At 32.8% G+C, this 15,360-nt stretch overlaps 1 protein-coding gene across 1 annotated transcript in view; it reads left to right on the top strand.

The window, feature by feature from the left end:
• Positions 1-435: 435 nt before the first annotated feature.
• Positions 436-15,360, top strand: part of LOC113399525 (uncharacterized protein) — a 463,929-nt gene continuing 449,004 nt past the window's right edge. Inside the window, exon 1 of the mRNA XM_064218926.1 lies at positions 436-719. Coding sequence (XP_064074996.1) covers positions 627-719 — 93 coding nt within the window. The 5' untranslated portion in view covers positions 436-626. The remainder of the gene's footprint in view (positions 720-15,360) is intronic.

Here is a 15,360-nt window from a genome sequence, read left to right on the forward strand (position 1 = left end):
ATAGTATACACGTTTTCCTTATAAAATAAAATAGTTTTAAAGAAAGAAAAAACCTTGATTAAAATACTAGCTGATAATTATGATAAATTATGGTAATAAATACCGGCTTCTTTATTTAGATATTTACCGTTCATTTTTATAAAAAAATAAAATTCTTTGACGTCTTTAGATTTTCCTTATTGAGTTTTCCTCTGTAACGTAATTTTCTTTTAAGAACCTTACGGAAACACTTTTACACCTATAAGCGCTGAAATAATTTCATCCTTTACTTAAGTACCTTTTAACTTTGAATTTAGTAACCATTTTTCTTTGTTTCAGGTGAAAATGTTTTATCAAAAATGCAGCGGACAGTTGTGCAGAAAAGTGCTATAAGCGTACTATTATGCAGACAAGTTCAGTGTAGAGGGGCTTGCGTGTGTGGGGCGGAGAAGGTGTGAATAATAAGACGTGTAGATACAGTGACGCACTAAAGTGAAATAGTTTGCAGACTATGTCTAAGTGACGCGTACAATCATGGGGTACACTGGCGTGAGTACAGTCGTGAACTAATAATACGTGTCTGTATTATGTTGTGTACAATCGCGCTGAAACGACTTTTGTGAGTGAGGTTCAGTGTAGCGTGTGAAATGCAGACGAACGTGCAGATAGATACGAAGGGGCTCCGCCACTCGCCGGAGCACGGGAAGGGGAAGGGCAACTACAGAGGAGTCACTGCTGAGGTAAATATTTACTAATTAACTTATCTAGTTTACCTATATTAATTAATGTTCGTCCTGCGGTTGAAAATCAAATCGAAAGTTATAGAAATAAATATATTAATTTGCACGTTTCGAATATTTTTCTAGTCTTATCTCCAATCGTTTTACCAATAACACTAAAGCGCGTCGGTTAACAGTAAAATCGCATGACAAACATGAGAAAATCGTACTGAATTGCTTTGCCTTTATCTTTTTATAGGTATTTTACATATATTATGTTGGGAGAAGTATCTAAAGTATATATATGGGATAATAGTCTTTAATAACTTCGGAATCAAAATCCACACATCTTACATCGGGTTACGTTCTAAGACAGCTGTCTAGTGTCACAAAATAGATCCTCTAGTAAGAGGGCGTAACATTAAAATAATTAACCTAACTATCTTAGTATACCACAGATAATATATCTATCTACATAAGCGATGGGCTGAATATGGAATTCACCAAATACGATTATTCGGCAGGATTAAGGTACGTTTTGTGACATTTAATATGATATGTCCTTCTTGTACAATATATTAAGAATATTTGAACCTATTCCAAAATGCTGCTTCAATGCGTTTTAATCACAGTGTGGCATAAATCTCTTGAACTACTGCATCTGTTGGGCCCGGGTTATAAATTACAGGAATAACACTCTTATGCAGCGTCAATAGCGGTTTTCGGGCCGCGATCCTGACTCCTCGGGCTGCTGATATCCCAACTCCTAGCACAAGCTTTGAGTTTAATTGGAGCTTAAATAGGAATATTAATATTTTTTACATTGGGGCATTGATACTATACATTACATTCTGAAAAAAAACCTCTTTATTGTCATATCGGATATAATTTCAAGTGTTACCCCACCGTAGAGTATCATATAATATAATTTTATACTTATTTATTATTTCAAAAAACTTCTGTTAAAACTTGTGGCTAAAGGCATAGGTAACAATTTTTTTGTATCATCTCGTAATCTGCTATAATTAGGAATCCTAATTGCTTTAATCATTAATATTTCGTGTGTTATAACTATTGTTACATTTGTTGGGTGTTCCGAAAAAAATATACACTTAATAAAGTCTTGTATCAAAACGAGATATATAAATGAATTAAGTTGTAACGCTCAGGATTCATGGTAAAATTTCCATAAATAACACTGCTATAATAATATAATATTGAAATAACAGCTAAAACATTGACAGTATATTAAAAGTCCAACTCTAAAGCTCTGTAGCGCCCATAATGATGTTTAAAAGTCACTTTTATTCCTTCAATATTATTTTTTAACGATAAAAAAGTCGTAAAAAGTTATTCGCCACAAAAAAGGGCACTAAAAGTTTATTCCCTTAAGTAATGAAATCCAAAGTTACGCAGAACGTGCCCGGTAGGAAACTTCTGTGCTACGTGGTGGACTGAACCGTTTATTGAATAGTCGATACTTATATAACTGGTATTTATCAAATTTATAACTTGTACGAATGTAATCGTAGAGTTTCGGCCGCTGTTTTTTTTTCGGTCTAAAGTATTTCTTTCCGGTCACCGGTCATTCTCAGATATAAAATTGTTTTCATTCGTTCCTCTCAGGTCTGAGATATTTCTTTCCATCGTGGTGTTAGATTCTTTAAAATTAAGGTTCAATAGTTAAGTAGAGTAACAACCTGTAAAGCTCTCAATGGTTGTAAAACTTTTTCCTCTTAAAGAGAAAGCTCAGAGCTAATGTCATCAAGCTTTGGTGGATTCACCAGTGAAAGATTTTCATCCTGTCAATATATTAATCGATTTATTTAACTTATTAATACACATTTGGTTGAGAGTTTTCAATTCAAAAATAGTCATCCTTAAATACTTTCCTTTGGAGTTTAATAGTTTCTGGATTTAAAAAAAATAACATAGAACCGACACTCACAGTGAATGCGTTTTTACTTGATATTTCTGAGTTCTGAGTAATTGAGTTCTCACAGGCCGGAGCGAGATTAAAATCCAAAGGCTTATATTTTTATCGACGAACTCATTAAGAACTCATCCTGATCAAGATCCAGGAACTCATTAAGAAAATAAATATTCAACCAGACTGTACGTAAAATATTATTTTAAAAGATGTGTGGGCGGATAACTTCTGACCTTTTGTTCCTGTTGTTTGATTTTTATATGTAGCGTCAGTTTTCATGTCTTTGGTTAAAACCACGTGTCCACGGGGTCCATGAGCTCAACCGACAAGAATATTTCTAGTAAATTATTTCCTTGACATACATTTTTTTATTTACTATTGCTATTAATATTCTTTGTCGGTCTTGCATGCAAATTATACGAATACATTGTATATATTTACTTATGTCATTATGGTAGTTATTGTGAACATATATATATCCCAACTTCGTAACTAATATTAAATGTGAAAGTATGTTAGTTACGCTTTCACGTCTGAATTTATTGCATATTATAAGGGATACGGAAAAGGGCAGAAGGGTATTTAAATCTGCCCACCCCCAATCCGTTTTACGTTAGTAAAGCCATGGGTACTAACTAGGTTCGATTTCAACCTACGAATTATTTTTATGCATTGCTTTCTATTTTAAAACAAAAAGTACCTATGTTTACCTGTTGATTCGATAATTTTAGGAATCTGACAGACAATTGTCAACTACTAAAGTCCAGAAGCAATAATTTGCAATTCTCTTTAACGTTAGGTTCATAATTTCTTAAGCTTTGCTAATTATTTTTACTTTTTTAGAATAATATGAGATATAGTTCATTCAAGCGCCATCTGCATTCATATTTGAAAATCAGATATAAAAATATGTGCAAAAAGCGCCATCTATACATTTCTCATTCAAGCATTTTGCTTACACGTAGCAACAGTTTTAGTTCATTCTATAACTCATAGATGGCGTCAACGAACAATCTGAGAAAATTGTAATCAGTTTATAGCATTAACAATTAATAAAGTGACATTTTTATCAACTTTATTTTTCAAGGATGAGTATACAGGATTATTGGTAATTCGACGTATTCCCGTTAGGAGATGACAAGGGTATGACAGGACATTTGCGATCATTTTAACTCCCAATTGCATATATATAGCAAGGAAGTTGAATTAGAAATAAATATAAATAAAACGAAAATAATTACGAACAGATTTTGGAACTATAAAGAAGTACTGAAAGGCAATTTCCCTGTGGAACTGAAAAGAAAAATAATAAATTCACACCTGTTACCCTCCTCGACGTTTGCTTGTTAAGCCTGGAAATTCGTCCATAAGATTAAAAACAAGGCAAACACAACGCAAAGAAGAATGGAAGGAAGTGTGATGAAAATAAACAAACTTCAGGAAATATCAAACAAAATAATCCGCAAGGAGACAAATGTTACAGATGCCTCACGCATGCACATACATTAAAATGGGGATGGGCGGGCCGTATAGCGAGAATGACCGACAGATGGACTAGACGGACCTCAATGTGGACGGGGCCAGCCGGCTACAGAACAAAGGCCACAGACACAATGGGCAGACGACGTCACAGGGTAACAGAAGCAAGACACAGAAAGGTATGGCAATATCCGGAGGAGGCCGACCTTCTTGCTAAAAAAAATTTTAATAATATTAATGCTAAATAAAGTTTTATATTATTACTGTCTCTAAATTAATATATTATATTAATAATTAATTATCCAATTTTAAAATAGTGAATGTTTATTTAATAATAAAATTAATTTAATTTAATATAAATTTAATTGATTTCATTACATTATTAAATATTATTAATGAATTGGTGAGAAATAAAAGATTTTGTTATATTATTTAAATAATATTATTGTGCAAAACAACTTACAAAAATTCACCAAAAAGGTCGATAGCACGGTCAAGAAAAATGTAAAAGATTTAAAAATATACCTCGATCGGTATTTTTATAATGTGAGTCACTATTTGTTATTTTGATTAAAGTTTTCCATTTGATTGGATCTTGTTATAAGTATATAGAAAATGGAGGGCGAGTGAAGAGCGCAGCACTGACCTTGCATTGAAGGAGAACATAAGTCTGAGGTCTGACACTGAGCGAGTCGCTTTCTAGGCGTAAAATTTATAATTATTTATTTTTATTAAAGAAGAAGGGTATGAATATTTGCAATATAGAATTTGTAATCTTTTAATAAAGATTTGGAAGAAGATTAGGAACTCATTTCATCATACTGTTTCACTGCGGGTTGCTGGAACAGACGTTTACGTACAGATGACTGGCAATTTCGTACGTCGCAAGCAAAGTTGTATTATAATACGTAACCCCCATTTTTGCTATAAAATACTTTTAAAATTAGGTTTATTTACTACTGAAAATGAATTTAGTTTTATTTTTTAAGTCAAAATTGTAATATTATATTAAGCTAGAGTATAGCTCATCGTCAAACATCAGTCTCAAGTCACGACATCCTTCAGTTCTTGGAAGGCTGTTAATAAATCCGTGTACACACGAGAGGGGGGCGTTACTCGCAGACTCCAATTAAAAATGTATACAGCCATTAGCACCGCTATCGACATAAAGCAAGTATGCTATTGAAAATGTAATCAGGTTTCATTTAGATTCAAATACTTTAATGAGTTAGTTGAAATTACTAAAACCGATCATTGAATTAAAAAAATTGATTTCATCTATAAAGTAACATTCCGATTAGTTACAATCATCGCTGAAATAGAGGCTTAGAACCTTTTTTTTTAAAATCATTTCAGGACAGAAGCTTGGCTAACCTGCTACTATATTTTCGGTAAAGTATCTCACGTTCATAGCGTGGTGTCCATGTTCGTAGAAGTTCTGTAAGGAAATAGAAAAAATATTGCTTACACCATCAATGTACCAATATCAGGGCATTTACCTAATAGGGTACAAATTTCTATCTCACCTCAGTAATCTCCTACTTGCCTGCCGGTCGAGTAACATTGCCATTTAACGTAATAACACTAAACTTGATAAAGTACCTAGGCCCCTAGGCTGCGTCGGCTAGATAGACTATCATGGATCATCTACGTGCATTATTTACATGAATAATTCAGGTACGAGTAAACGTATGTATGTGTTTAACAAGTATTTATTTTATTATGTTATTTTTAAAGCCACTGAATGACAGTAGCGTGATGGTTGACACGCCATGTTGCAGTTTGAAGAATAAAAATAAGAAGGATAAAGCATATAGCATTTTATTTATTTTTGTTATTTAATTAGATATCTAATTGATGTACGAAGTAGGTAGACCATTTAATTTGAAGTTACTTTTCTATATTTAAAGTACCGTATATATAACTTTTCTATATTTAAAGTACCGTAGCGAAAACTTTTCTAAGGCGGCTTGGGAATAGCTTAAGAAAATCGACAATTTATCCTGTCTGATGGTACCGTTGAGACCTGAAGGTAATAAAAGTAAGTGGTAGGTAAGAGGTTATTAAGTCAGTAGTAGTATGTCTTTCGAGTTTCAATCGGTGGGGAAATTATTCAAATACAACTTCAAGTAATAGTAACAAAGCCAACGATGACTTTCTATCAAAAGAAAGCTGACACACTCGCTTTCCGACTTGTTTGATATTTAAATTGAAAGTACTCTGACGTATATACTTAAAGAAAGAGTGTTTCTGTTTATTCTTCAAATTATTATAATTTCGTTTCTTCTTTCTTCAGCCCGAGGTTGATTGAAATAGATCACTGACTCAGCGGTAAAGTCGACTTTTCTAGATCTTTCTTGTCTGTATAATATGTAAGATTTTTTTAGGGTTCCGTATCCAAAAGCTAAAAACGGGACCATATTACTAAGACTTCGCTGTCTGTCTGTTCGTCTGTCCGGCCGTCTGTCTGTCACCAGGCTGTATCTCAAGAACCGCGATAGCTAGATAGTTGAATTTTTCACAAATTATGTATTAATACAAAAAACAAAATAAAATAATTATTTAAGGGGTCTCCCATTCAAAAAACGCCATTTTTTGCATATTTTTGCTCGATATCAATATATTTGTTTACCTAGTCAATGGTACGGAACTGTTCATGCGCGAGTCCGACTCGAACTTAGCCGGTTTTTATTTATAAGAAACTAGTATCGTTTAATTTATAATAATTTATATTATAGTATTCGTTGATTCCGATGTCGGATAAGTGATAATTCAATCATTGTATTTAATATTATATGTAATTGAGTGTCAGAAGAGTGACTACTGAGTTTCTTGCTGTTTCGTCTCGGTAGAATATAGATTCAGAACCAATGGTAGCTTTAAATTTTTTTTAATCATGTTAAATATCAAAAGTGCTCGCAAAAACCAACTCGAATAAAGTATATTTTGATCTTGATTTTTGTATTTGATTATACCGAATAAACAATAACATTTTTTTTAATATGGAGAAAAAAAGCGCCTTAATATTATATTATGAATTATGATGTATCTTAATATTTATATTTGTTGACACTGGCTCCGAAAACAGTTGATTACATTCGCAAACATCGGTTAAGATTTACGAGTCTGACTACTGGACCACATCAATCATTTCTTTTTTTATATATAAAATAGCTTGATGCGAATCTGCTACCTAATGGTAAGTGATCACCAATGTCAGCCAGCCTTGAAATCTAAGATGTTATGTCCCTGGTGCCTCTAGTTACACTATTTAGAAACAATCAGAGTTTTTGTTTTGCGTATATCTAAGCTATGGTTTTCCTGGTCGTTATAATCATGAATAATTTTCCTTACGTAGATGTACCGATTTAACAATTTGAGTAATATATTTAAGTTGTGTTTTTTATTTTTTAAATTTTGCTAATTTGCTTTCATATTTCTCAGTACAGTATTTTATCTTTGTTATCTTAATTTTAATTATTATTTAGTTATTAAAATTTAATTTTATATTTTATATAGGTTAGTTTGGTTTATATAAACTATATCAAAAATGTTTTTGAAGGTCAATGTTGTTTACACCTTTAAAGGCGTATCACTTTGAATGTTACCCACATCGGTTATTAATTTTAAGTGCTTAGTGATAAGTTGATCCTGTAACTTTTCAATAAGTAAATAAAGTCATGGTATAAACAATAACTTGTTATAAAACCTTTGAAACATTTTGCCGGTTGCAAGTTCTAGTTAATTTTACTGGGTTATTAATGTTCCTTGGCGAAGGTTTTAAAGCACTTTACTTAGTGTGCATCTCAAACGACTGCGCCGTAATATATTTAAAGTGTGGTTCGAAATAGGTATTGCTATAGTCGTTAAATATATGATATATTATATATATAACGTCTGTTATTTATATATTTTTAGCTGATGAAAGTACCATCGGATGGTAAATCACGATGTTTTCCTTCATCGTCGAGCACGAGATGATTTATTTGGGTTTGAGCCCGATATCATCGGTTAAGATGCATGCGTACTAACCACAGGGCCATCTCGGATATTTATAATACCTACGATAATCCTACCTACCTATAATGGGTATAAATTATTTATTTAACGTCAATTCTACCCAATGAATGTATTCTTGCGGTTGTCCAATTTTATTTCGTTGTGCAAATAAATAATATTAAATAAAAGTAAGCGAAGTAGAGCATTACCGTTCATCCCCTGCTACGAGCGCGCCCTTCGAGTGCTGGACGCAGGCGGCTCCGTGCGGTATAAGCTTTACGTATACTCGTATTAAAGGTTCTGCATCCTGTTCTACGTACAATCTATGTTATGATCTTTTAACACCGAGCTTAATAAATATGTTCCACGTCTTTTATAAATGTCTTAGTTATAAATATCAAGTTGTAATGCGCCGATACATATTTTATTGTATGTCGAGTAACATATGGAGCGAAGTTCTTTTGGGTGAGACTGACAGAAATCGTCACGTATAAAAAAGCGTTAACCTTTCCCCCTCTCTCCCTCTCTCTTCCTACCCGTCTCTTTCTGTTCTATAGGGTATAAAAATATTTAATCTTATTTTTTGTTATTGTTTTAACTCACACCGGATCTTAAGAACAATTGTATTTCTTGTCTTTTTTATTTTCAAACATTGTTAATTTATTTCATGGCGTCTGCTATTTACTTAAAATGTAAAGAAAGAAACATATTCCCAACAGGGTGTCATACAGCACATCTCTTTTTGATTAATTCAGAAAACTGACAATAATGGTTTTTATGTAAACAAATCCAATCACAGTAATGCTTTAAATTGTCATACAATTATGACTACTGGATTTAAACATGCAACATCCGCAATGTTGCATGTTTAAATCCAGTCAGTTCAGGGTTCAGTATACCTTCAAAGTTGTCCCGTCTTCATTTCGATGGTCTTAGAATCCGTGTAGGTTTTATTTCACACATACAGACATGAAAATAATTGAAGTAGGTTTTTATTTTATTATTATATAACTCATCTATCGCTAATCATGAATAATATTATGTCGGCATGTAAGGTAAGTGACCTAATCAAACTACCTGTAGTTTGATTAGGTTAGGGACAGATGTCCCCAGGGACAGATGAGTGGTGAATTGCCGGTCTAAGAAGTGGTCTACTCCTAAATATTTAAGTGTGTGTATTTATTCAGAATAAAATACACATAATTAGTGACACACACTATTAACACGAGAAAGAAAGTTAAACTTATAATATCAGAAGTGCGATTCTATAAGAAATCTTACCTTACTCGTGACTTGTTTCGAAAGCGAATACAAAATCAAAAGTGAATTCAAATTTCCGGTGCTGCGAAACGACGCGTCTTTTTGTTAATACATCAAAAATAGTATTTAATTAATTATTTATCGACGTATCAATAAATTGTTTATTACTAAACACACTATGATTTTGACTCCGCAAAGTTAAATCCTACCAAGGGCGAGGTATTCGTTTACATTAAGATACAGTAGACATTTTGATCGTACAATCAAGTTCACTTCGTGTTTCGTTCACTCCGTAGAATCGACATTCCGAGTATGCGGTTGTTTTGCATTTCATTTAATCCTATAACATTACGATTCGAAAGTATTTGTTAGAATATCATTAAAAAGAGACTATTTCGTCTTCCAATTTATTTGGACGAACAAAAATATTTGGTGGTATGGTTTTGTGCAGGTCCGTCTGCGTATTTTAGTATCGATGTGTTTCTGCTTGAAAGGTGAGTGAGCCAGTGTAACAAGGAACATTAAAAACCGAGTGCATGAATCAACTGCAGATTGGAACTGGTAACGTTTCAAAGGCTTCAAAACAAGTTATTATTTATATCAAGCTAGTACATCGTGAGCACGTCCGTGTAAGTATTATATTATTCATTTCGATTTGTTTTAAATTTGGAAAGACCAAACATACATTTATTGTGATTTTAAATTGTTACTAAAGACACAAGGGCAAGACACAAAGACAACATTGTAGCTCGCAAGCTTGTTCATATTTATCACAAGTGCTAATATCTATAAGAGATGGTGACTACTTATCGTTAGATGTCCCTTTTGCCCATTCGGCTACCGACTACATAAAAAAGAGAAATAAAAGGTATCGTATAGGACATAATATTACACGTGTATCGATTAAACAATTAAAGAAGTACTACGGTCTATTAAAAATTATTTGTTTCATACTTCTATCAAAAACAATACATTTTTGATTGAAATAATCTATATTAATAATTCCGTGCAGGTCTACGATAGACCCGATCGAAAACTATCCACAATAATAGATCGTTAAAAAAGAATGCTTTTTAGTCGACAACATATTCCGCAAAATTCGTTATTAAATCCATACAATTCAAAGACATGACAGTTCAACGGGCGGCCATGTTTGACGTTTACGGGTACGTTCAGAAAGCGTGTTAGAAATGTTTATTTTGTGCCCCTAGCATGAAATTATTATTAGGAATAATAATTTATGATATTTATAAATGAAAAAGTTATGTGTTATATGAAAAGTAAAGGATTAATTTTATTTATTTTACCCGAGCAAAGCCGGGTTTTTATCTAGTATACTATATTTTCTTGTCACCGATACCCAATGTGTACGCAAAATTACATCTTAATCAGATTCGCGGTTCGCTTATAATTAATATGCAAGATTTGATACAAACATTGTACCTACAGGTCAACACATTTTACATGGAGTTACACACAGGTTACATGGAGATTTGTAAAATAAATTTATTAATTGCATTTTTATATTCCGATGGTGTTTTAATATTCATCTGTACTCTATGCCTACAAGGCATTAATTACGAGTATTAGTGTTTTGAGTTCTAGTTGTAGTTGGACGCTTCAAGGATTCCACAGATTGAGAGGCTGTAGGCGAATAATTAATTACAGTTTATCTCAATAACATTCTAGTTACGATGCTCCGAGAATCAAATTATTGATGAGTTTATTTTGTAGATTAAATATACATAAAATAATTTAATTAAAACATTCCAGAAAATTCCGCGGGTTATACTTTTGTGTGAGTATTTTATAATTGAATTTCTGTTTGTATTATTAATATCGGCTTTGATCGTACGGACGCGGGAACGAGAGCAGATTTTTCTATTTATTTCATGAACTGAGATGTATATATTTATTAATGTATGTATATGCTACTTGTATATACATATATTTATGTTGCAAATAATCGGAAAGTAAATTATTAAATTAATATACCGCTAACACAACACAATATTAAATAAATAATAATAATAACCCAATTGCACGTAAGACTCGCGCACGAAGGGTTCCATTATCTATAAAAACGGCAATAGAATCATGTCTGTTGTATGGGAGCCCCCATAAATATTTATATTATTCTATATTTTAGTTTTAGCGCCAAAAGAAACACGTCATCAGTGAAAATTTAAACAGACGGACGGACAGCGCAGTCTTAGTAACAGAGTCCCGTTTTGCCCTTTGGGTATGGAACTCTAAAAAAGGTCTATAAAAAAGTCTACGACATCATATACTTAGTGTGTAATTGATCGTATAGGTATTTATTAAATTATAATATGTTTATATATACATTATACAAGTGCATTACAGCAGGATAGGAATTACTGTTTAAGTCTGGGCGTTACACGTTCGCGCGTTGCTTCCCATAATTCGATTCATGGTTTCAATATACCTTTGTCAATACAAATGTTAAAAATATATATTTTAGAATATTACTACGATTACTTATTTTTCAATTTAAATAGATAACCAGACTTATATTACCAATTAAATATATATAGTTTACAAGTCTTGTCTTTAAAATATATAGTCAAATACACAAAGGGAGAATTCACTTTCACTTGGGAGATTAAAGCGAAAAAAGTGTCAATAAAATATTTATATGTGATATTCGCCCAACCTTCGCCCAACTGTTTCCAAGTTCCAACGCAGACGTTCGGTGCTGCGTAGCTATCGGTACGTAACTATGTATTCCAATACAGTGAGTTTGATAAAACTTTCGTCATGACGTCTCGTCCAAATGTGTATACACTTGTAATTTATATATAGAATTGATGAACACGATCCATAAACATAAAACTGAACGGTATCGTAAAACTTTTAAACCTCTTGTAGTTGTGTGTGTGTTTTTTTATATAGTACGTACTGTTGTTGCAAATAAACCGCGTAACAAATAAACTGATGTAACATAGAACCCTGTATATGTCCGCCCTTCGAGTGTTTGGGTAGCTCTATTATAAGCAAGTTATTTTATGCTAATGCTGAGTTGGGTTGTGTTTATTTCTCAATAAATGTATGATAAATTCTTTGTGAAGAACGGGCTCTTCTGAAATAAGTAAGAACTACTAGGCACTTACTAGATTAGTTCCAATATATGTATTTAGCTGGACAATAGTAATAAGAATAAAAACTGTAACACTGCTGGGCTAAGGCCTCCTCTTTAGGGAGAAGGTATGAGCTCACTCCCCCACGCTGCTGCAATGAGTGTCGGTGGATACACGTGTATGATTTTCATCCGCCACATGCCTTTTCCTTACGATGTTTTTCTTCACCGCCGAAAACAAGATGAATGATAAACAAATTATTTAAGTTAAACACATGGTAATCGAGTGATGCTTCCCCGGGTTTGAACTCGATGTCATCGATTAAGATTCACGTCTCACCACTGGGCCATCACGCTCATAATAATGTCAATATAATAAACGGAACTAACTTTGACACCAAGTAAATGGATACTATTACCTACATTAAAAACAAATAAATCAAAGTAATACATGCTACAAAAGGCCCTCTCTTTAAATAATGATTTTTCCTAAAATCCTGGCCAAGGAAAATGGTCAGGTGACGGTTAGATATATTACAGGTAGAAGTCTAACATTAAATCTTACGACGGGCGGCGCAGTAAAAGTGTAAATGGTGTACTACTTACAGCACCATTGTGTAAGGCCTGAAGTGACCACCCTCCCTAGTGCCTTCCTGTTCTGAATAAATACATACTAATAATACATATTTACGTCATTAATATATTATGTCTGAACCACCAGAACCATAGATATTCACCCATAGACCACTAACCTTATACAACAATAATTAATATGCAGTTTCGATTGACTCTTAACTGCTCCGTGAATTAAAACTTCTAAGAAAGATAATCTATTACTATATTTTAGCGTCGTAAACACAAATTCATAAATTGTCTTTATCAAAATCCTACGTCTCGCTAATGACAAACGTTTGAAACGTAATACACAACAAACTGATCCAGTTTCACGTGTGTAATATTAGTAATCAATTAGTGAACAGGGTTAGTGGAGAAATTCGGATGATAAACTATAAGAATGTCAGATATAGGAGTTTGTAAACAGATCCCGGAGAGCCGTCAGTGACGGCACGGAGCGCGTCGCGCGGCAGTCGGCGGGCGGCGAGCGTGGATCGCGCGCCTCGCACAACAAGCCTACAATTTTAATAGCGGCGCGATATTTTTTTAACGTTTATTTTAGATGAATGTTAGGTCTATACAACCCCTAGCGTAGTTTAGTGTTAATTGTATCGTGGGAACGGTTGACTCTGAAAGTGTCTACTTGTGAGTAATGATTGTGTCATCGGCTTCGATCAAAACATATTCCGTTATAATAATAATAAATATTGCGATTTAACCTTAATTGAGACTTAATGTGTCAGAACGTTTTATCGTTTAATCATATATGTTGGTGAATAATTCTGCTAAACTATTTTGTTATAAAAACTGCAAAATCGTCTAAGTTTAGTTCTTGAATTTATTTAAATGTGGATACAAATTTATTTGCCTCCTTTGAATTCGTACTCGGCTCGTAAAATATCGTCAGTTTCAGCGTTTTGTTTATTTTCTTTGAAACAAATTGAATTTTTTGTATTATTTTGACTCACAAATACTTCTCGTATAGGTAACTGTTTTATTTACCTTCGGCTGAAATTCGTAAACAAGTCATCTTAAACTCTTATAATATTACCATTGATTTATTAATTCAGGTTATTCTTGTTATCTGAACGAGTTTCTGTAAGTTTCTTGTTAAATAACTTAGCAGCGAGAAAGTTATTTAACAGAATCCAAACGAAGAATGTAACCTAAACTAAGAAATTATTTAAAATATTTTAAGAAACCTATTAACTGCCCACGGGTTTCCTCGTTAGTATATTTTATGAATCTAAGAATTATACTAGTTAAAATAAATGTTTTCAAAGTTCTGGTTTAAATACAAAAATAGTTTGCAATACAAAAATCACTGCTTTAATACAAGAGACCGAGTTAATGAACGCAGCTGACTGTTGTCAGGGCGAATTTGAGAAATAAATACCTCATGAGTGACCAGCCAAAATACGAGGTAGCAGAACTGACCCTGACATACATCAGGATGAAATCTGTGAGGTCAGAATGACCGTTGATCACATTCGATTCAAGTAGCACGTAATGAGTCAGTCAGTCAATGAGTTTTATATAGATGTTCCCGTTCAGTATTGATTGTTTAGATAAAATTTAAACGTGAACGCGCCGGTAGCTCCGTCAACTATTTGTTATGATAAAGCCGACGTTAATATCTATTTTGATTTCATTAACCAACGAGCTGACATAATATCCTTCTCGTCGGAAATTAATTTAATTATCAATTCATCAAATCACTAGATTAGAACATATATGTGGTACGTTGTGTTCACACGAATAATATTAAACTTGTATTCAATCAAATACATTTTCTAGCATTTAGATACATTTCACAAATTAATTAGTGTTTAATTAATGATACTACAAATATAACAGTCTATAAAAGGGACATTGGTGGACACGGGTGGGAGAAGATATCCTTTAGTTCTGACGAGAAGTCTGTAGCATATTCCGTCACGCTGCAAAACAGAATCTTAATACAAGTTTCCTCACAACGTTTTCCTTAACTGTTGAGCACGTTGATTAATTATAAGTCCGATTTGAACCCGTAATCTTCGGTTAAGATTCAAAGGTTTTAACCAATACACCATATCGGCTTTCAATAATATGTGTAGCTAAAAACGTAGCTTCAGTAAAAGCGAATATTATGAATCGTATAAATTTTTATCTAAGTTGAAGTTAAGTGCTAATTCAATAAAGACCGATTAAAATTTTAAAATAAAATAATGATATATTATAAAAATGAAATAAGATAAGAAATATTATTTTACTTTTATATCTATGATAAAATGCAAGAA

The sequence above is a fragment of the Vanessa tameamea genome, chromosome 25 (assembly GCF_037043105.1).
Source record: "Vanessa tameamea isolate UH-Manoa-2023 chromosome 25, ilVanTame1 primary haplotype, whole genome shotgun sequence".
Classification (NCBI taxonomy): domain Eukaryota; kingdom Metazoa; phylum Arthropoda; class Insecta; order Lepidoptera; family Nymphalidae; genus Vanessa; species Vanessa tameamea.